The sequence below is a fragment of the Girardinichthys multiradiatus genome, chromosome 20, assembly GCF_021462225.1.
Source record: "Girardinichthys multiradiatus isolate DD_20200921_A chromosome 20, DD_fGirMul_XY1, whole genome shotgun sequence".
NCBI classification, from domain to species: Eukaryota; Metazoa; Chordata; class Actinopteri; order Cyprinodontiformes; family Goodeidae; genus Girardinichthys; species Girardinichthys multiradiatus.
The window spans coordinates 32,439,598-32,461,021 of NC_061812.1; the positions used below are offsets into that span (position 1 = coordinate 32,439,598).

Genomic DNA, 21,424 nt, shown 5'->3' on the forward strand with positions numbered 1-21,424 from the left:
CTCTTAATCATGAGAAATTATAAAGATAAATTTGTTTTCTTTTGTTTGTAATAAAGAGTGCTTAATAGGAAGGTCAAGAATTAATCCTTCAGCTTTTAAAAGGTTATGAGATTAATTGATTCTTAAGTCTTAATTTAGTTTAATAAAGCTCAATTAAGCTAGACAAAATCTTGGTTCAAGTCAGTTTACTGGAATCAAATTATAATAAATGAATGTTGATGAGTTATCACTCATTACTTCAGCTGTATTATCAGTACATTATAGCAGAATATAAATAGTTATTTCTTTTTTGCTTTACATAAAAACATTTGTTTAACATGTTAATTTTATATAAACATGCAGTACATATACATTTTATTAGATTTGGCTCTTTTGCATCTTCATGTTTAGAAAGAACACAAAGCAAGATTGTCTTTTTATGTTTCAGGGCCAGTATCCCAGTTGGGTGTCTCTCAACTCTGATTGGACCAGATGGTCCTTCCCTATGTCTCTCTGACCTTTCCTCCGTTACTATTTTGTTATCTGTTTACATTCCTCCTTGACCAACTTCTCAGCATGGCGGATGGCACAATTAATGCAGTCTGATAAACAGGTTTTTTAGATGAATAATAATAATAATAATACTAAATTATGAATATTTTAAAAAGAATAATTTTAAACTACATCAGCACAAGAGGAATGCCTCCTTGTCTGTTTAGAGTTGTCTCTGAAAAAGTGTTAGTATTGGCCCTGGCAGCTGAAGCAGATGGTTGCAACAGACTTCCTACTGGCTTTCGATTACAGAAAAAGATGCAAAGAGGACGATGACTCTTGTTTATTTCAAGAACAAGCTAAATGTGAAAGTCAGTGGTTAGCAATGTGCTGTATGTTTTTTGTAGCTACTGTATTTAATAATAAAAATACTCCATTTGGCATTGGATTGTTTTCTGTTTGCATTTCTAACCCAAACATTGACATTCATCGTGGGCTTTCGTCCTAATTTACATGCATGTACTGGTATAGTTCAATCACAGAATTGATCTTAACTAAGGTTAGAAATGTTAAGCATGTTGAATTACGATGTGTATTTTCACATTTCAATAAAAATAAAAAAAAGTCACTATGAACTGTTTGATTTTACTTTCTTGTTAACTTTAAACTGGTGTGTAAACAGTAGATTTCTGAGAACACACCCAAGTGTTTGTATTGTGGCAAGTGTGTCTTTATTGAGGATTTAGTGGCTATCAGTTGCGCTGTGTGTACGTGTTTGGGTGAATGTGTGTGTGTCCTTTTCCTGGACACACGTCCCATGGTGCTTAGAAGAATGTCCTGTTTGGAGCTGGGGTAGTTCAGTAAACACTGTTGTTTACTTTACAATTTAGCTGAAACTGTCAATGGGATTAAGCTCCCTACAAACTCTCAACAATCATCTACTCCCATATACAGTTGAAACCCAATATTTACAAATTACATTTAGCAAATAAAAAAGAATTGAGAGTTCTAGTTGACCTAAAATTGGTAAAGTTTGATCTAATTTAAAGCCAGACAGTGAGAAAAAATGAATATGTCTCTTTTTATGCAATGTATTTAAAAGTCTAGTTTAATTGATGCTACGGATTTTAATAGACTTCATTTATAACCAACTGAACAGATTTTTGTTCCATCTCTCTCTTCTTGTTTTACGGAGTCACTGTAATCATTCTGGATAACAGTTTTGTTTGAACAGCGAAGTCTGTGTAACATCTGCTACTCTTCCTCTCTGAAGATTATCCTTTTCTTTCCTTTTTATGGCTCAGAGCTAAAGTACGCTGCAATGCAGTTTTATAATGTTGTTTCTATCAATGTGTTCTAACCTCTGGTCTCCTGGGGACATTTTCTTGCATTCTTTACATGATTCCTTGTATCTAATTGGTAGAGGATAAATAACATCTACAAAAGTGAAGGACAGGTTTTGAGGAGGTTAATTCTCTTGAATCAGGTGTGTTGCAGCTGTTGTGGAAAATTCTTTTTTAATGCTCTGAACTTCCCTTACCTCTCTCACCTCTGACCTCTGTGTTTTGTTACCCTAGAGGAGTTGGTCTGTAAAACCATTATCAGACGTTTCATGGTTAAAACACATCCTGGAGGGTTGTGTCTCTGGAAGAGCAGATGGTCCGCTCATAAATGACTTTGTTACCTCTGACCCGAGGAGGGTCTAGGGCCATAAAGCACAAACTCTTTTAAGTTGAGGTAACACCGACATACTCTTTCAATGCTGTGTGTAAATGTGGATCGGGGCTCTGCTTCACTGACTAACCTCAGTGACAGGGTCTTCAAACGCTGAATGCCTTTGAATAAAACTTATAAAGACAAAGTCCGGATTTTCTCTTGTTGTGAGTCAACTTCTCTCCCACTTTGATAAGAAAATTCCACACAGCAGTAGCAGATCGAAAACATGTAGAGCAGTTTGGCCTGAGGAGAATGTTTGGGAGAAACCAGTTTAAAGGAATGCATGTAAAATGCTTATAACTGAAATGCATTAGGGTTTGGCAATGTAAGAACTTTGTCATTTCATTTTTTTTTATAAAAACAGCTGTACATTTTAAGAATCACGTTAGTATTTTTGTCAGACATTTTTTATTATAAACACATACAATACAGCATTCCAAAATAACTTTATGATCACCTAGATCACTGGATTCAAATCTGTGGAATTTGGAGGTCATCTTGAAAGGTGGTGCTCCTGAAGTTGTTGTTCTGAAAGAGGCCACAACTATCATGGAATACAGTTTCCATGAAAGGGTGTACATGCTGTGCAACAGTGCATAGGGAAGTGGTACATGTGAAGTAACATCCACATAGATGACAGGATCCAAGGTCTTTTAGCAAAACATTGCTTAAACATTACAGTTTCCTGCTTCCCATAGTTCATCCTTGTGATGTGTTCCACAGGTAAGCTATTCACTTGCTCCGGCCATCCATGTGATGCGAAAAAAGCATGATTTATCAGAACAGGCCACCTTCTGCCATTGCTCTGCAGTCCAGTTCTCAGGCTTGCTTGCCCATTGTTGTCTTTAAGTCGGGGACAGCGAATCAGCACAAGCACCCTGACTGGCCTGCAGCTATGCAGCTCCATACATAACAAACTGCAATGCACAGTGTATTCTGACACCTTTATAATAGAACAATCATTAACTTATTTAGCAATTTGAGCTACAGCAGCTCAACTGTTGCATCAGACCACATAGGTCAGCCGTTGCTCCCAGCATCCATAAATGAGCCTTGGATACCCTTTAATAGATACTGACCTGTACAGACTAGGAATAGCCCTTGAGAGCTCCAGTTTAGGAAATATTCCCACCCAGTCAATTAGCCATCACACCTCAGCTCTTGTCAAACTCACTTAAATCCTTTCCCCTTGCCACTAATTCTGGATTCTAAGACATCAACCTTGAGGGGAAAATGTTAACTTGTTTACTCATATACTGTATTACACTCATGAACAGCTGCAATGATGAAGAGATATTGTTACTTGCTTTAACTGTTTGTGGTCATAATGTTATGCCTAATGTTTTAATAATTTTCACTGTGTCAAATTAGAAGATGTTGATGGGGAATTAAATAAAATACATTTCCTTCACTTGTAACATCTTGAATTTTATCTGGTAAACAGTTTCAAATTTCCTCTCTTTTCAAGAGATGAAAGGGTATTTTTCAATTCTTCTCAACGTGTAAACAGATAAAAAAAACATTTTAAGAACATTGGACGTGTCCAGATAAGTAAAGCACAAAAGGTTACAATTATCTGTTGCCAAAGTACCATCATCATCCAATGTCTTGATGCAGCTGAGATTGTCTCCTCCGTTCAAAAGAAAAATACCTGAGTTTTATGTTTTTCAGTTGCAACATCTGTAGCATATTGTCCAGAATAAAAAGAGACAAGTGATAAGCGCACAAGGTGACAAAAATTGTCATTTGTTTTCAGTGAATCCCCCAGCAAACAAGGGTGCATTCATATCACAGAGGAGGTTGAAGAGGCTGTAGTGCATAACCTGTTTTAAATGAGCCTTCACGGCCCTAATGGGGTTTAAATCCATCTGACATAGTGACTTTCTTAATCAAGGGCCAAAACTGCAACAATTTAATATATTTAACAGTTTAATATATTTAACAACATATTTTACATAAGTTGTTAAATATGTATATATATGTGATAATTTATATAGGGCTAGAAATAGGTAAATAAATTAATTATAAATACAAGAATACATATTTTTATCATTAATCATTATTTTATCAGACAATTGTAATCATTGTTTAATGGTTAAAAGACAATATGAAACAATTAAATAAATCCTGAAATAATTATATACATATTTCTATTTCTATTAAAGATTTCAACATTTATTTATTAAATGCAGTTTGCTGTTGATAGTTCTCTAGCAATGCACACTTAAAGGACGTTTTGTCTTACTCAGAAAGACTTAAAAAATAAGTTTTGTCTTACATTTGCTGGCATAAAAGCCATACAACAGTTTAAATGACGTTGCATAAACAGCCGGTGACATTTAAAAGCCGGGGTGTTGCATTCAAGCACTTCGTGTAAGATCCCAATAAACAGATTCACTGCTACCAGCTGTTTACATGCCTGATTGTTTAAATACTTGGGAATCACTGGTTCTACTTTGTTTTTATACAATCCATACTCTTTTTGTCTTGGTACATGATAATTTGTGTTGAGCTGATTTTTGTTGAACCAGCTTCTTTCTTCCTGCTGTCACTAAAATAGTGCGTTAAAATTACAGATGGGTGTGAAGATGTATCACATGGCTTTTCTTTTAGCTACGTTTAGTTCAGTATGTGTTTTTGCTGGTGGAAGTCAGAAGTAGGAAGTTGTTCTGTTCTTGATGAGGTCACTCAGTTGTTTGTTGTACAGGCAGTCATGACAGCAGGTTTCACTGACGTTTCCCTCTTTAATCTGTAAGGGAGACCTTTTTTTATTACTTCATGTGAAACAGTTATAGTTTGAGAAGTGATAAAAATGTTTCTTGGAGCGGTTGGTAATGGCTTAGGATTGTCAGGTTTTCCTGATAGGTGTGTGAACCAGGGTTGGATGCTTCACTGCCTAAGTCGTTTGGTCTGCAATGGCCGCATGGAAAATGTCAACGAAATCGTCCAGAAGCCACTGAGGAATTTGCGGCTCTGACAGCATCCTCCACACAGCTGGATGTTTTCCAGGACTAATGGCATTTTTGTGGGAGTGATAGTTGCTAGGTTGTGAGAAGCTTCACTCCCAGGACAATTTTCTAAACACAACAAACCATTGAAATAGTTTCCTCATCAGAGTTCTGCATTTAGGTCTCTGTGACTAAAATGTGTAGTAGAACCAGAGTCTTAACATGTTTCTCAAGAACTGTAAACTGAATATCATGATTCGTGTAATACTTTTGTGAGATTATTCTATTCAGACTACTATTTTAATAACTATTTCCAGTAGAGTATTGTTTGACTGAGCTTTGTTTAGCACTGAGGACTGGAAGAGTAGGGGGATGGAGGAAGATGTATTTTAAAACGCTGATGGTTTTGTTTTGACTGTCTCTATTTCTGCCCTCTTTGCATCAGCATTTAGTTCAGTTTAATATTTAACTGCAGTAAACTGAAGTTGAGGTGCTATCATTTAGCCAGATCTTTGCAAAAAAAAAAAAAGGGTTAAATTGTATTTTTAAAGTATTTGATGTCAACTTAGAGGCAGTTTCAAAGGTTTCTCAGTGTTGTTTTTGTTTTATACAGAGGAAGCTGGGATTTTTAGTACTATGTGTAAGTCAGAAAGTTTCACTGTCTGGTGACAGTTGTGTGCTGCTGTGCAGTCCTTCCTTGTCTGTAAATGATAAAGTATCGGTAAACCAACTGACAGGAGAGCTGTGTTTCCCCTCAGCCCACACATACATTTTTAGCTTTGCTTGAATTGCATCTTTTATGCGTTGCCATTCCTGTTGGAAACCTACCCTCAAGCTCAGCACAGCAAGTTTTATTAAGATGGTAATATGTCAGAACATAGTGTTAGTTCTTGCGGTAAAATTGTGTTTGATGCATTTTAAATCAAACATGCAGTTGCTTGCCATGAACTGGTATGGATTCTAGTTGTGGATAATGGATTATCGCAGAAAAATATGGCAAGCTTTTATTACACATTTCTTTAAAAGTGCAACCACATTTATGCACAAAGGTAATTCTCTTTGGATAATGAAGTTGAGGGTCTTCTATTTTTTTATGTGAAAGAAATGCAAAATACTGAGTTTTTTTAGACTGTAAAGTTGATTTTTCAGCAAGATTTCATTAACTCCTCTGTCCAACATCAGGTTATCTATCAGACAGCTTGAATGAATGAAAAAGATGAGTCAAGGTGCTGAAATTTAGAAAATATTTCTCCACAATGAGGAGAGTGATGATACAAGAGACAATGGTAGTCATACAGAAAATGTCTGTTTTATGTTATTTTTGGATGTGGTAAAAACCACATGATTCTTACTAAGTCTTGATATGTAAAACGTCATAACTGAAAGAGGGTATATATAGGTCAGATACACCATGTTAATAATGTCAAGCAGGGTGACACCCTTTCTTACTTTTTGTCTCTTGATCTTTTAGGAAAACAGTCGTTTTTATCGGGGTACGACATTTTGGACTTTGTTTGTGGTTTTATGTTTAGTTACTTTTCATCTAGATGTTTATATTTTGGATTTTGTAGTCATGTTTGTTTATTTCCTTTTGCTCCCTGTTAGTTTTGTTCTCTCTACCGCTTCCTTGTGTTTGCTGTTTTCTCTCCTCTCGTTCTTAGTTTCTTAGTGGTTGCTTTCTTATTACTTTGTATGGTATTATTATTATTATTATTATTATTATAGTTCTTTGTCTTCCCTAGATTCTCTTGTTTAGTTTCTCATTTAGTGTCTTGGTGTTTAATTAGGTTAGGTATTTGTTCTCTTTCCTAAGGTTAGTTCCTCGGTTTAGTTACTATAGTTCCAGCCTCCCTTATTGGTTAGCTTTAGTTATTGTTTACTTTTGGTTTGCACATATTCTAGTTCTCACGTTCTCTGTTTCCTTTCCAGTTACCTCAGTCAGTGTTGGTTTAGTTTTTGTTTATTTTACGATCAAGGTTTTCATTATGGGCTCTTTGTTAGTTATTAGTTTGTGGTGTTTTCTTCTATTTCCTCTAGTTCTCAGTTTACTTTTGTTAATGACTATTTTAGGTTCCTATGTTTCTTTTAGTTATCCATATACGTCCATAGCTTCGCTTAGTTCTGTTTCCCTGAGTTTTGTTTTGCAGTGCTTACTTTTAGTTCGGTTTTCATAGTCTGGTTCCTCTCTCGTTCCCTTTTCTAGTTTGGTCACCTTAGCAACTATTCTTACTCCCTCAGTTCTCGGCAGCCTGGTTCACACCTGTTTACCATCTTCTCTGATTTTCCTAACTTTCAGTCTCATTGGTTCATTCCTCACTTCCCTCTGTTTATTAGCTCACTGGTTTTCATTATTCTTGGCTGGTTCCTTCCGTTCACTACCCTCGTCTAAGTGCTGTGTTTTTCCATGTTCCTGCAGAGTCAACTTTGTAAGTTTTGGATTTCGACTTTTGTTTATACCTGCCGTGTTTTGCCGTGTTTTGGATTTATCTTTGAATAAAGAAGAAACCTTCTTTAAACATGCTGCTACCCAGCTCTTGTCTGCACTTTGGTCCGCCTCAAAACCCGAACGTGACAGTTTTTTGTTTATTGCAATTTACTTTCACCTATAATGTTTTTTCCAGCATGAATCTAGTCATGAAGTTGATAAATTGCACTGAAGAAAGGCTGTTTGTTTAATCTATTGGTTTCCATTTGTCAATGTTAAATTCTGCACCATTTTAACATCTGTATGACATCAGGTGTCCCCAACTAAACATTATCATCCACACAGTTATAAATGTATACACACTGAAACAGCTGACACAGTGACTAGTGTGTCTTTGTGCCTGAGAGCCTCTAATGATGCTCAAGAGCAATTTGAGTTCTTATGTTTGCTTTATCCTAACCCTCAATATCCTTTTCATACAGCCCATTGTTTCTGCTGTACTACTAATCCCAATAGTGTGGGTGGATGCACACAGTTGTGGGCCAGGAATTTACGCAGTTATGTCATGCCTTTAACTCCAAGTTAGAAATCACTTGGCGTCAGATTTTAGAAGAATTGTTTTGCTCCAGAGTAAAAGGTTTGAGGGGAAAATGATAAAAATTCTTCGGCACTCTCTGTTCATCTTATTGTTTATTGGTAGGAAGACAGAAGATACAGAAATGTAATTTTGATTATTCTCAGCAGCATCTAGTTGAGTAGTTACAGTGTAGACACTGGTGTAACACAGCCCAATTCAATGCTCCCCCTCAAAGTTATAAGATAATATGCAGCTGTATTTATTTTTATTAAAGGATTTTAAGGGTTCAGTCAAGTGAGATGAGGTAAACTGGAAAGATGCGTTGAGTGATTTATACCATCCACAGATACGCCTTCATATAAATTGAGATAACATAAGCCGTCCAAGTGCTTTATTGGCCATCATGTGAACCCCCAGCGTTCAAAACCAGTGCTTCCAAATCATCCCACCAGCTTAAAGGCTCGCCAGAATTTGAGTCAGCATCTCAGAGCCTTCCGGAGGAGGTTAATGTTAAAAATAATCTCAGTCTGGCATCAGTGGGCCAAGATTCTAATCAGCACTTTAACTTTATTTGGCAAGTTCTTAAAGCAGTTTATCCTATTTAACATCAAACTCCGACTTTTCTTTTTCCTCCCTTCCTCTTTACCGTGGAAGCATGTAAAGAACCCTATCTCAACACTGGTGATTGATGCCAGATTTGACAGACTGACCCTTGTGTTTTTGGTTTCAGGGGAGCGTTCTCTGAGGTGGTCCTGGCCGAGGAGAAAAAGACGCAGAGATTGGTGGCTATCAAGTGCATCCCTAAGAAAGCATTAGAAGGCAAAGAAAATAGCATTGAAAATGAAATTGCAGTTCTGCACAAGTAAGTGGCCTATTGTCCTCGAAAACATAACACATAAGTTAAAGTGGTTTCAACAAGGTTTTAAAAAGTTAAGGTTACGTTATTGCTTAAAATATTTGATGCAAGGTTAAGCATAGAACATTTTTTCATCATTAAATCCACATTACCGAACCTTATACTCGATTGTTTATTGTGAATCAATCCTTTTTTCTCAGGTGATCAGACGATTACTAAGTGTGGGGGGACTGGTGATGTCATGGCACTTTGAATTACACCCCCTTTATCCCAGTACACATGCACTATACAAAGCGAGGGTTAAACAAAAGTAATACACATACTTAATACTTCACAAAATGTGCTTCTCACATTTAAGGTCACATAACATGCATTTTTTTGATGTTGAACATATTTCATTTAAAATGATGTTGTTTACTTACATTGCGGTGCTAAACAATGTGCACTTACCTAAAATGCAATTAAAAGTTCCTTTTTAAAATTGACCTTGTTTAAAAATGGAATAACACGCAACAAGAAGTCTTATGCTTTAAAGAAAAACACCTAAAAAATGTGCTTCCTTTCAGTCAAACCCACATCTTTTACTTGGAAAAAGCTTTCTTGCTTATTTTTTACATTAAGACAAAGGAAGAGACATAAACTTTGTAACCCTGAAGTGTTTTTCTGATGTGTTCATTTTATATATTTGGGGATATACAGGTCACAGTAAAAATGGCTGATCTACACAGGTCTCTAGTTATTTTTAGAGGTCTTGTTGCCTGGGTTACTGGAGAAACACAATATACAGTTATGATCCCCTCTGAGGTGAGGACTGTGGAATGAGAGTGGTGGGGGTCAGCTAACAGCTCAGATACAACTGTCACAAATTAAATAAAACAACCTGAGGTAAACACGGCGTGAGAGTCATGTTTGGCTTTGGAGGACGTTTATATTGACTCATGCAAAGGCTTCATTACTCATGTTATGTCCCCATACATCACAGAGCAGGGGGCAGGGTGGTTGTATGTTTGCCTGTGTCGTCACATCATAGCTGAGGATGTTGTTGCGGAAGAGGAGGGAGGAGTTGACGAAGACCAAAACGGGATGAAAGGGACTCTGCTTTACTGAGTGTCAACTTCTTTGAACTCCAAAGGTGTTATGAAGTTGCTTCATGAATATAAGTTTGTTTAATTTATTAATGTAGATGGAGAAATTCTATACTGTTTTTTTTTTATTCTGTATCTCTTAAATAAAGGAACATTATTTATTTAACATCCTATTTTACATAATTTTCCTTATAAATTATGAAATCAGCAGACTAAATTGGTCCTTCTCTACAAATCAGATGATCTCCTGAAGATTTTTCTGTTCAGGTTGAGAGGGTTTGCAACAATATAATTGAGAGAAGCATATGTAGAATTCAATTCAATTCAGTTTAATTCAAAAATAATTCATTCATCCCAAGGGGAAATTAAATGTTGTTGTAGCTCATATTATGAAGGTTTCTTCAAAAAGCTGTTGTAGATGCTGATGGCTGTGGGCAGGAAGGATCTTCTGTAGCGGTCCGTCTTACAGCAGATGTGAAGAAGTATCTGACTGAAGACACTGTGTTGTTGTACAACAATCTCATGAAGAGGATGCTCATGGTTCTCCATAATGTTTTTCATTTTATGAAGAATCCTTCTGTGCACAATGATCTCCAGAAGTCCCAGTGGAGTTGCCAGAACAGAACCAGCCTTCTTTATTAGCTTGTTGAACTTTTTTAAGTCCTGGTTCTGACGCTGCTTCCCCAGCAGAATAGTCACATTAAACCGTCCTTAAAGTGAAGTCTACCCCGCATCACAGTTTCATTAGTATGTCTTCATTAAAACTTCACAGCTTTAACTGAACGTGTGAAGACCGACTGTCAGGAAGAAATGCGCCTCTGAAACTGTTCCACTTTGCAGTTATTTTCTTCACCATTAAGAATTAGGTTAGAAATTCTTTAAGAGGAAAACAAACTACTTTATATATCTGCTCTTTATAGAAGGAGTGGATCTATTTATTACAGCTCTTGTGTTGTGGACCGATCATCTTTTTTTTAAAATTTTTTTTTACAAAACAGTGTATTTAAATGCAGATAAAGGAAAATACACATTTTATGAACACAATAACTCTTTAGATGCCTCTAATTCTAATTCAACCAACAGCTTTCTGAATGTCTACATGCTTGTTAGAAATTGCTGTAAGAGGGAACTGGCTGGACTTGAGGTTTTCCTGGTGGGCCTTTGTTTAATCAGCTACAGTATTATAGTATTATAATAAAATGAAAACAAAACAGTTAAAAAATAAAAAAATCATCCATGCTTATCTTTTACTATGGTGGCTCTGAGGAGATTACTTTTAGGAAGACATTTAGTCTTTTACCTCACTGTGGACGGATTTTGGATTGCTGCTCTTTGCATTGGAGGGGTTTTGAGCATGGACGGCCTGTTTAAAGTCATGCCACGGCATCTTGATTTCACTGGCACTGCATAACCTTCATTTATTTATACATTATTATTTTTATACGTTATTATTATTTTTTGTGGCATTTAGAGGTGGATTTGCTGGTGTGCTTTGTGATCATTGTCTTGTTGGAGGAGCCAAATGCACCAGAGCTTACGTTTTTCAACTGAAGGCCAGGCAATATCCTTTGGGATTTTCTGGTTGGGAACAGAATTTGTGGTTTCATCAGTTACATCAAGTCTTCCAGGTCCTGAAACAGCAAAGCAGACCCCAACCACCACACTCCTTCTACCCTGTTTGACTGTCAGTATAGCCAAAATGCTGTTATTTTTATGCTTTATTTAACATGACACAAACCTTTTAAAATGTTTCACTTTTGTCTCGTTTTGTAAAAGTGTCGGTGATGATTACGATGTTTTTTGGGCAAATGTGTTCGGTTTCGTAAACATTGGATTTTGTCTTGAAAATGATGCCATTTTTGTCCAGTCTATCACATTTTGTTGAGTCTTTATTGAGGTTTGGAGTCATTTACATGTTTATGTCGCATCCTGGGTGAAACATTGATAAGGTCTTGGAGTAATTTTGATAGGTTCACCACTGTTTAATGATTTCTCGGTTTGTGGATAATGGCACTCACTGTGGTTCACTGGAGTCTCAGAGGCTTAGAAAATACCTTTTAACACCAGGCTAATAGATGTCAATGACTTTGTTTCACATCCGTTCTTGAATTTCTTTAGATCAAGGCATGTCTTCGACCAATTGTGCATTTAATGATCAACTCAGTATGCAGAGACTGATCATCCTCCATAGAGTTTCCCCACTTGTCTGTTAGTTGTAGTTTGTAAGATAGCTGTAAGCATTTAATGCACACTTGTAAAATCAATCAACAATAGCTCTATGGCTATCTTTTTCTTTGTCACGGAGCCATCACCTGGACAAACACAGCTGCAATAAAATTCTGTTGAAATGTACAATGTTTCCTGAACTCTTAAGCTCAGATGGGGCCACACGTGACTGATCTCTCTGTAGTTTTAATCCATCACTTATCCTCCAATGAGTCCATCTCTCCCTCAGCACTGTCCTAAACAGATGAATGAAGGTGTCCATGCATTGTTACAGTCTGGATGAGTCACCGCTGTAATCCAATGTGAGCTTGAGCTGACCCATCCAGAGATCCCTTCGGTACATCTCGTACATGTGGCTTTGTGCTTGATGGATCTAGTCTTTGCAGACAGTCTAAGTTTAGTATCCTGACTTTGTACTCAAAATACATCACATACAGTATCTTATAAAAGTATTTATACCCTTTAAATATTTTTAACCTGTTTTCACGTTACAACCACAAATTGTAATAATATTTTAATGGGAATTTATCTGATAGACTGACTCAAAGTAGTGCCTAAATGTGAATGAGAAAAAGTGATAGATGGTTTTCAATGTTTTTTTCCAAAAGAATCCTGAAACACAAACTTGTATTTAGCAACCCCAACTCAATACTGAACCATTGTTTACTGAAGTTATAGCTGCAAGTATTTGGATTTTTGTCTTTTTATGTTTTTAGGTTTATGCATTCAGAGACTGAATGTTTTACCCATTCTTTCTTTCTCAGCTCAGATGCCGAACATGTGTGAACAGCAAATTTCAGGTCATGTCGCAGGTTATCTATAGAATTTGGGTCTGACCTTTGGTGGACTTGGTTTGTTGAGAGTGATGTCCAGTGTGAGTTTTCCCCCACATATGGTGATTTGCATGTAGGCCAAAAGGTGCAAATTTTCCCAAATGATTGCGGTTTCCCCCATATCGGTGGTCCCCAAACCTGGTCTTCAGGACTCAGTGAACTGCATGTTTAGATATGTCCCTGCTTCAGTACAACTGATTCACATGACTGTGTTAGATAGTAAATCTGATCTCATTGAGTGCCAAAAATGCTGAAAAAGCCTGTTGTCACCCATTCATTTAAGTCAGATGTGCTGTAGCAGGGAAATACCTAAAACTTGCCATGAGGGCCGGGGTTGGCCTCATATGGCCTTTGGGAAACAGGATTCTTTATGACTTTCTTTAACATTCTTTTTGCCGCTCTTTTGTGTGGAGTGGATGACTAACAATTTCTGTAACTAACACCTGAGCTGTAGATCACTACAGTTAACACATGACCTTTTACCTGTTTCTCTGGTTAATGCTTGGCTAGCCTTGCCTAGCCTGTCGGTTTAGGTGGGCGGCCAGTAGGATTTTGACATTGTGTCTTTTATCCCAGACCTCTCCTGTGTTTCTTGATCTCAATAATGCATTTAATTTCACTTAAGCTCTCAAACAAACCCTCAGAGGCCTTCACAAAACAACTGGATTTATATGGAGATTACATTACAAACAGGTGGAATGTATTGAAATCAGGTGATTTCTGAAAGCAGTTGGTTGGTCTGGATTTTATTAAAGGATATCAGAGTAAAGCACTCTAAATACAAATCTTTTCTTTTATTTAGGTTTGAAAACAAAATGTTATTTGTTCTTGCTTCCCAGTTATGCACTATTTGTATTGGTCCATTACCTCAAATTTCAATAAAATGCATAAAGGTTTGGGGTTGTAATGTGAAAAAAAACCCATGAGTATTTGGCAAGACACTGTACAGTAAGAACAAGCTCTGAGGTAAAACTCTAGTGGGATTTTGTGAGCAATGCTATTCAAGCAATGATTCCTGGTTCTAGTTCATCTTTTGCGTGATTAATTGTCATACTATTTCAAAAGTGCTACTACGTGTGACATATGTTGTTTTGGATCTATAATATTCAACAAAAACCAAACTTATAATTTATAGCATGTCAAAGAGAAAGAACTTTAACACAACACTGTCATTATTAACAGAACACCGTGATTTAGATGAAAAACGGCAAAACCAATCTGAAGCTGATGACTCATTTTCCCACCACTGTCACAGCACTGACTGGTGTCAAAGGACAGCATAGAGTTCAGCCAATTAGGGAGCTACATGCCATAGAGAGACCTTCTCTTTCCCCATAAAGATAAACTCAGCAAGCCCTGCACATTAGTTGTATTCAATGAGATCAGATTTACTATCTAAAAGCACAGTGTCAGTGCAGTGTTTATGTGTAAACTTATAGGATTATTACAAGCAGGAATATAATAAATAACCAAACCCTTACTTTTTCTTTCTCTTTTCCTTCCTGACAGGATTAAACACCCAAACATTGTATCTCTGGAAGAGATATTCGAGAGTAAATCACACCTCTACCTTGTAATGCAACTGTGAGTATTCACATATGTGTGGCACCTTTTTTTTTTGTGCGTTTCAAACTGCCTACTCGTGTTATCTCCCACACGCTCTTTGTCACATGCCTTGAACTGCACTCATGCAACACCCAGATGTGTGTGTGTGTGTGTGTGTGTGTGTGTATGTGTGGACTACCCATGAGCATCAGTGGGGAGTTTGGCCTCACACTAGCAGCTTGTCAGCGTCCCACCCACCTTAAACTGCCAAAATGTCACAGGGAGGATCTGAATCAACAACAAACCAGAATCAGGAGGGCTTTAAATTGTGAGAATAATAAAAGAGTAAATCAGTCAAAGTAGAAAATGAAAGGCAGCAGGGCTCTTGGAAAACTTGCCATTTTTACTAGATTATTATTTATGATATTTATTTATTACTACTTCTCTCTTACTGGAGACAGTGTTGGCATTTTTTACAGTCCCCAGATTTCTATGTATTTGATGAGACCTTTTGTAAGCAGAGAGAAGTCTCCATCTAGTGGCTAAAATCAACCACTGAGTGAGGTTTCCTTGGATTCTTTTTTTTAGATTAAAGTAATATACTGTATACTTTTTACATGTGACTGTTTGTTACTCCAAACTTCATGAAATGTGTTGTATGTAGAGGTTCATAACTACTTTCAGAACTGAAAAACTGGAAGTAGTTTGTTCTGGTTACTGACTGTAACAGTAAGTTCACGCTTTTCATTTCCTCTCCCGGATTTTCTTTTATGGTTTTTACCGCTTCTCTGGCATCTCCTTTTGTTCAAATTCATAAATTGCATGATATTATATTTATTTCTCTTTAGCATTCCCAACACACTTTCCTGAATCTGCAGGGTGTCTGGTGGGGAACTGTTTGATCGTATTATAGAGAAGGGCTTCTACACAGAGAAAGATGCCAGTATGCTCATTCAACAGATTCTGGACGCTGTTAAATACCTCCACGACTTGGGCATTGTGCACCGTGACCTCAAGGTTAGTCGGACCTTGCTATATGTGAAATTATGGTGTTAATTTTGAGCAGTTTTTGTTTAGTATAGAGTTCTGTATTTTTCAGTTTTTTTCTCCTGCCAGTACTCGTAGTCAGTTACATAAATAAAAAAACATTGATTTAATAATAACAATGGATAATTAGCAAACATCTTCCCCTACACATATGTCTCATGCCTTGCAAGAGTTTAAACCCCTTGAACCTTTTCACATTCCGTCACATTAGAACCACAAACGTTAGTGTATTTTATTGGGATTATATGAGACAGAACAACACAATGTAGTTCACAAAGTGTGAAGTTGAAGGAAGAGGACATGTGGTTTTCACACATAAAATACTTTTGCAAGTAACTTTATTTTTCAAATAGCATGCCTGATGGTAAATTTAGTTTATGCATGTAGCCTGATCTTTATAAGGTTAATTCTTATATGGTGATATGTGTTCTAGTGTATATATGTCATGGTGCTTTAAATGCACACCTGTATCTGGTTTTGTGTTGCTCTTCACCTTACAGCCAGAGAACCTGCTGTACTACAGCATGGAGGAAGACTCGAAGATCATGATCAGTGACTTTGGTCTGTCTAAGATCGAGGGCTCTGGCAGCGTGATGTCAACAGCCTGTGGAACCCCTGGATATGTTGGTAAGGTATTCAGCGACCGAAGCAGTCTGTTTCTGATTTAACATCTCACATATCTTGTTATGGCACAACATCCTGTTTTAAATGTACGTACAAAAGTAGAGTTCATAAAATAATTTGCAGAATATGCTCACCAGGCATACATTATGAAGTTTGTACATTCTGTGTTCAAACCTGCATGCTCTTTTTTTTTTTTTTGAAGCTCCTGAAGTTTTGGCACAAAAACCATACAGTAAAGCTGTGGACTGCTGGTCTATTGGGGTCATATCATACATTCTGTGAGTACAAGTTTGGGTTGTCACCATCTGTGAGAAGAAAACCCTTGCTCCATCTGTGAATCCAAAACAGATTACAATAATGCCAGAACAGCATATCTTTACCTTTCAAATCTAATGTAGCATCAGTTTATTACAAGTATCTCCAGTGATATTATATTATTTATGAGGCAGTACATAGAAGGATGAAAGGTTTAATTGTGTAGTGTGTAGTTTTTAGTGATTATGTTTTTGAGCAAGTTAACCCTAATTCCAACAAAGCAGGACTTTCGTCACAACATGTAAATTGGATGAAGAAAAATGCCACTAATTTAAACCCTTGATTTTCAAATAATGGCACATACAGACTTATAAATACACACATTTAATTTGGGGTTTTTATATCTGATCATGTTACTGCAGGAAAGAGTAGGTGTGAAATTTCCTACCATATGTTTTCAGCTGGATTGCATAACTTTTAGTGTTGTTGCCTCTAAAAAATTAAGACTAAATTTGTAATGTTCAGAAAAACAGTCCAGTCAATAAATTGATGCATTCAATAACCTTTTTGTTGTCGTTAAACTAAATATATTTTAATCATGAATGAATGAATGAATATTTTAATCATTTATGAATGCATGTGCTGTTATTGAACCTTTTATTTATTGCCCCTGCTTTTTGGAACCATGGCTGCAACCATGGGAAAGAAAATTGAATTACAATCATATTTAATAAATTAGAAATGCGTTGTTATGAGGCTTGTTTGTCAGATTGAAATCACCTTTTCAAAATAACTTTAAAGCAGATTTTAAATATACTTTTCCTTAAGCCCACATAAGCCCATATACATTTTTTTTAACTAATCAAAAATGTCATGTTTTAATTGGATGTAAACATAAAATCATCATAATTAACAGAAATAAAGGATTGGAAACATCTGTCTTTGTGTAATAATCTATATAACATGACTCACTTTGTGAATTGAGTTATCTGAAATAAATACATTTTTCAATAATATTCAAATTTATTGAGTATAACTGTATAGTGTAAGTTAGGGTCCAATAAACTGTTCTCTCTTCTTTTATTTTAGGTTGTGTGGATACCCTCCTTTCTATGATGAAAATGACGCTAAACTGTTTGAACAGATCCTGAAAGCAGAATACGAGTTTGATTCTCCTTACTGGGATGATATCTCTGATTCAGGTATAATGCATGTGAAAAATCTCCTATTACTTCTATAAACATTTTATTCAGAATTTTCATGAATTAATCCTTTATTTTTTTGTGCCATGTTGGTATTAAACAATGTAATCTAATATCAAACACTGTGAATCTTCTGTGCAATTTTGCAATCAAAACAGTAAATTTTTCATCTTTTTTATATATTCAGACAGTTTAAAGTGTAGCTTTTTTTGATTGCAGGATTAATCCAAGAAAACATTGATGTAAAAACTTAAGGGAGTCAAAATTAGTGCATGACTTACACAGAAAGCGATTTTAGGTCCTTCCAGTTCCTCACACTGAATAAAATGGTTTCTGAAATGTTCAAAAAAAGTGAATAATTTATTTTCAGGTTTCCTTCGCTAGTGAACATTTTTGTTCTTGAATTACTGTTTGAACAGGAAGTAATATGATTGAGTTCCTTCACATGGCTTTAAAACTGGAACAATGTTTCCATGTGGGCGACTGTGGCTCAGTAGGTAGAGTAGTTGTCTTGCAAACGAAGGGTTGCAGGTTTAATTCCAGCTTCCCCCTGTCACATGTCGATGTGTGCTTGGGCAGGGCACTTAACGCCAAGTTGCCTACTGATCTGCCTATTGGTGTATGTATATTGTTGTATTTACCAGTACTGGGTTATGTAACATTACTGACTTCAAGCTTATGTAGTCTTTATTAGTTCCAATATCTCTTTACATGAATAAGACTGCACCTGTGCTAAATTGTCATTATTCAGATTAATATTTAAAATTGATTACGCTGTGTTTCTTCTCCAAATGAGATTCAAAACTGGTGTTAATCTATAGCTTTGTATTTTTCACAGCTAAAGACTTTATAGTGCATCTTATGGAAAAAGATTCTAATGTACGTTTTACCTGCGATCAGGCTCTGCAGCACCCCTGGTATGCCTCTTCTGCTCTAACTTTTCAAGTTAACAAATAATTTAAAGCTATCCAATTCAAATTGTTGTTTTTTTATTATATATATATATATATATATATATATATATATATATATATATATGTACATATATTTTTTCCCTTTAGTTATCTGTTAGATGCAATATTACAGTGCTCAGTCAAACTTTCTCTGCCCTCTATCAGGATTGCTGGGGATACAGCCCTGGACAAGAACATTCACGAGTCTGTCAGTGCTCAGATCAAGAAAAACTTTGCAAAGAGCAAATGGAAGGTCAGTCAAAATCCTACAGTGCCCTGCAAAAGTACTCATTACCCTTTAGTCTAGATTTCACACTTTTACATCACTTTACAGAGGAAAGTGAAAAGAAAATGATACACATTTTTTAAAGTGTTTAGCTGTCAAATATCTGAAAAGTGTGGCCTGCATTTGTATTAGCCGCCTTTACTCTGACACTGCAAAATGGTGTCCGGTGCAATCAAAGGCCAAGTTATGGAGCTGTTAAAAGCTGTGTAAGGTTATTATGCAATAACCTTGCACGTTTTTATTTTATATTTATTTATTTTTATCGTTTCACGAAGATTACTTTAATGTGACACGCAGTAACGTTAATAGCAACACAGCGCACTCACTACTCACTGGGTCTGTAGAAACACAACTGGTACTGTACCGAGTTGAATGAAACTGAGTGGACTGGAGCCACGCCGTCTAAAACGAGCCAGTGGAAAGGGGCCAATCTAAACAACTGCACATCAACCTGACGCAATAATCCCACTGTGAAACATGGATGTGGCATCATCATGCTGTGGGCGTGTTTTTCTTCAGTTGATGTATGGTAGCTGATCAGAGTTGATGGAAACATGGATGGAGCTAAATACAGGACAAAGCTGCAATGAAACCTTTTAGAGGGAGCAGCATTGGGTGGAGGAAAATATTTTAGCAGGACAGTGGCCTTAAACACACAAGCAAAACAAGAGCCAATGATACAGTGGAATGGTTACGATTAAAACATATTTACGTTTTGGAATGGCCCAGTTAAAGTCCAGACCTAAATCCAACTGAAAATCTGTCAGAAGATTTCCACCCATTTCATTGAGCTATTTTGCAAAGAAAAATGGGCACAATTTCAGTATCTAAACTGGAAACACAGGGACAGAAATATCCCAAAGAACTTACATCTGAATGGTCTTCAGTATTGACTGAGGGAGGGTGCATACAAATGCACACTAAACCTCTCACATTTGTTTTTGTTAAATGTTTGATAAAACAAAAAGTGATAAAGTTCCACAATATAGTAAGGGTTACCATTCAGCTCGATGTTCTAGGACCCCTCCCTAGCTTTTTTTTGTAAGGTCTTTGAGTTGTTAAATCCACTGAAGCATGACAAAAAAAAAAAAAAAACTAGGTATTTTTGTCCATGTTCTTTGTGATTCTGCAGCAAGCATTTAATGCCACAGCAGTGATCCGTCACATGAGGCGTCTCCAGCTGAGCACCGGCAGTGAAGAACCTTGCCCCACCTTGCCCGGTGCGTGCCAAGCTCATCTTCTCATGCAAGAGGAAGGTAATGGGTAGCATCTGTTTGTTTCCACCCAATAATTTGTTTTTTGATTTAGTTTTGAATTACTTTAGTGACTATTTATTGTGGTTTTATCTCCCAGGGGCGCTTTGTGAAGGTGTACTCTCCCAGAACATGGATGGAGGAGCCGACCCTCTGTCCAACTGCACCTACCCCTGCCACCCAGCCAGCAGTGTGTGATACCTAACCCACTTCATATACCTGTTAATCCCAAATCACTTTCCAATTTTAATCCCCTTCGGTGGAACCTGAGGCATCGTCTCCTCCTGCTTATCTGGCTGGGCAGTGTCATTCCAACCTGCCGCCTGCAGGGGGAGCAAGACTGTCGAGCCTGAAAGGGAAGAAATATATCGGTGGAGGGAGACTTGTCATGTTTAAGCACCAAGGCAGATCATTTTTGGGATGAGTTGAAAAAGATGCAAAGGATAGAGGGAAATACATCCTCCCCCTTCTTCATGTTGGGGGGGGGGGGGGGGGGGGGGGGGGGGGGGGGGGGGGGGGGGGGTGTTATTGCAGAAGCAAAACAGAGCTTGCTGGATGTTTTATTTTAAGAATCATTTTCAACTTGCCTTTTATGTTTAATGATTTTGTATTGTTACCCTCCTCTTTTTAGACTTTGGAGTGTTAATCACAGTACGGTGTCTGCATGACAAGGAGATGCTTTCCCATTGCATGATTTATTTTAAAAAACGCATCATCTTGCAAAAATGCAACGTCATATTATACCATTGAGATAGAGTATATGGGACTGTTTAAATGGGAAATTTTGTGATATTACAGATTTGCATTGTATGTCTTTAAAGCAATTGGTGGCAGAACAGTTTAACCAAGGAAAACTTTACAGTTATTTATGATGTAGCCTTTCTTGTTCCATTACGGTGTTTTCGTGAAGTGGTCGGGATATTTGAGAGGAAAAGGCTTTTTTTCCCAAAAATCAAACTTCAGTAACAAGAGATGTTTTCTTATGTAAGGTGCCTTTTACTATCTAATTGGGTGGTAGTTTGCTTAAAAAGTGGTTTCTTTTTATGCTATCATGGGATTGTGTCTCATATTTAAATATTAAATAGCAATTTTTCCCTCATTAAGGTTAAGCACAGATTGGAT

General features: G+C 36.8%; 1 protein-coding gene across 4 annotated transcripts in view; it reads left to right on the forward strand.

Annotated features, from left to right (window-relative positions):
• The window catches only part of camk1b (calcium/calmodulin-dependent protein kinase Ib), a 47,665-nt gene extending 26,868 nt beyond the window's left edge, over nucleotides 1-20,797 (forward strand). Inside the window, exons 4-13 of one of the 4 annotated variants that reach the window (XM_047347065.1) lie at nucleotides 8,868-8,999; nucleotides 14,647-14,721; nucleotides 15,561-15,699; nucleotides 16,230-16,356; nucleotides 16,556-16,631; nucleotides 17,698-17,810; nucleotides 18,649-18,727; nucleotides 18,929-19,016; nucleotides 20,182-20,305; nucleotides 20,403-20,795. In XM_047347065.1, coding sequence (XP_047203021.1) covers nucleotides 8,868-8,999; nucleotides 14,647-14,721; nucleotides 15,561-15,699; nucleotides 16,230-16,356; nucleotides 16,556-16,631; nucleotides 17,698-17,810; nucleotides 18,649-18,727; nucleotides 18,929-19,016; nucleotides 20,182-20,305; nucleotides 20,403-20,500 — 1,051 coding nt within the window. In that variant the 3' untranslated portion in view covers nucleotides 20,501-20,795. Of the gene's footprint in view, nucleotides 1-8,867; nucleotides 9,000-14,646; nucleotides 14,722-15,560; nucleotides 15,700-16,229; nucleotides 16,357-16,555; nucleotides 16,632-17,697; nucleotides 17,811-18,648; nucleotides 18,728-18,928; nucleotides 19,017-20,181; nucleotides 20,306-20,402 lie in introns of all 4 variants that reach the window. The other 3 variants (XM_047347066.1, XM_047347067.1, XM_047347068.1) reach the window with 3 other exon arrangements.
• The last annotated feature ends 627 nt before the right edge of the window (nucleotides 20,798-21,424 follow it).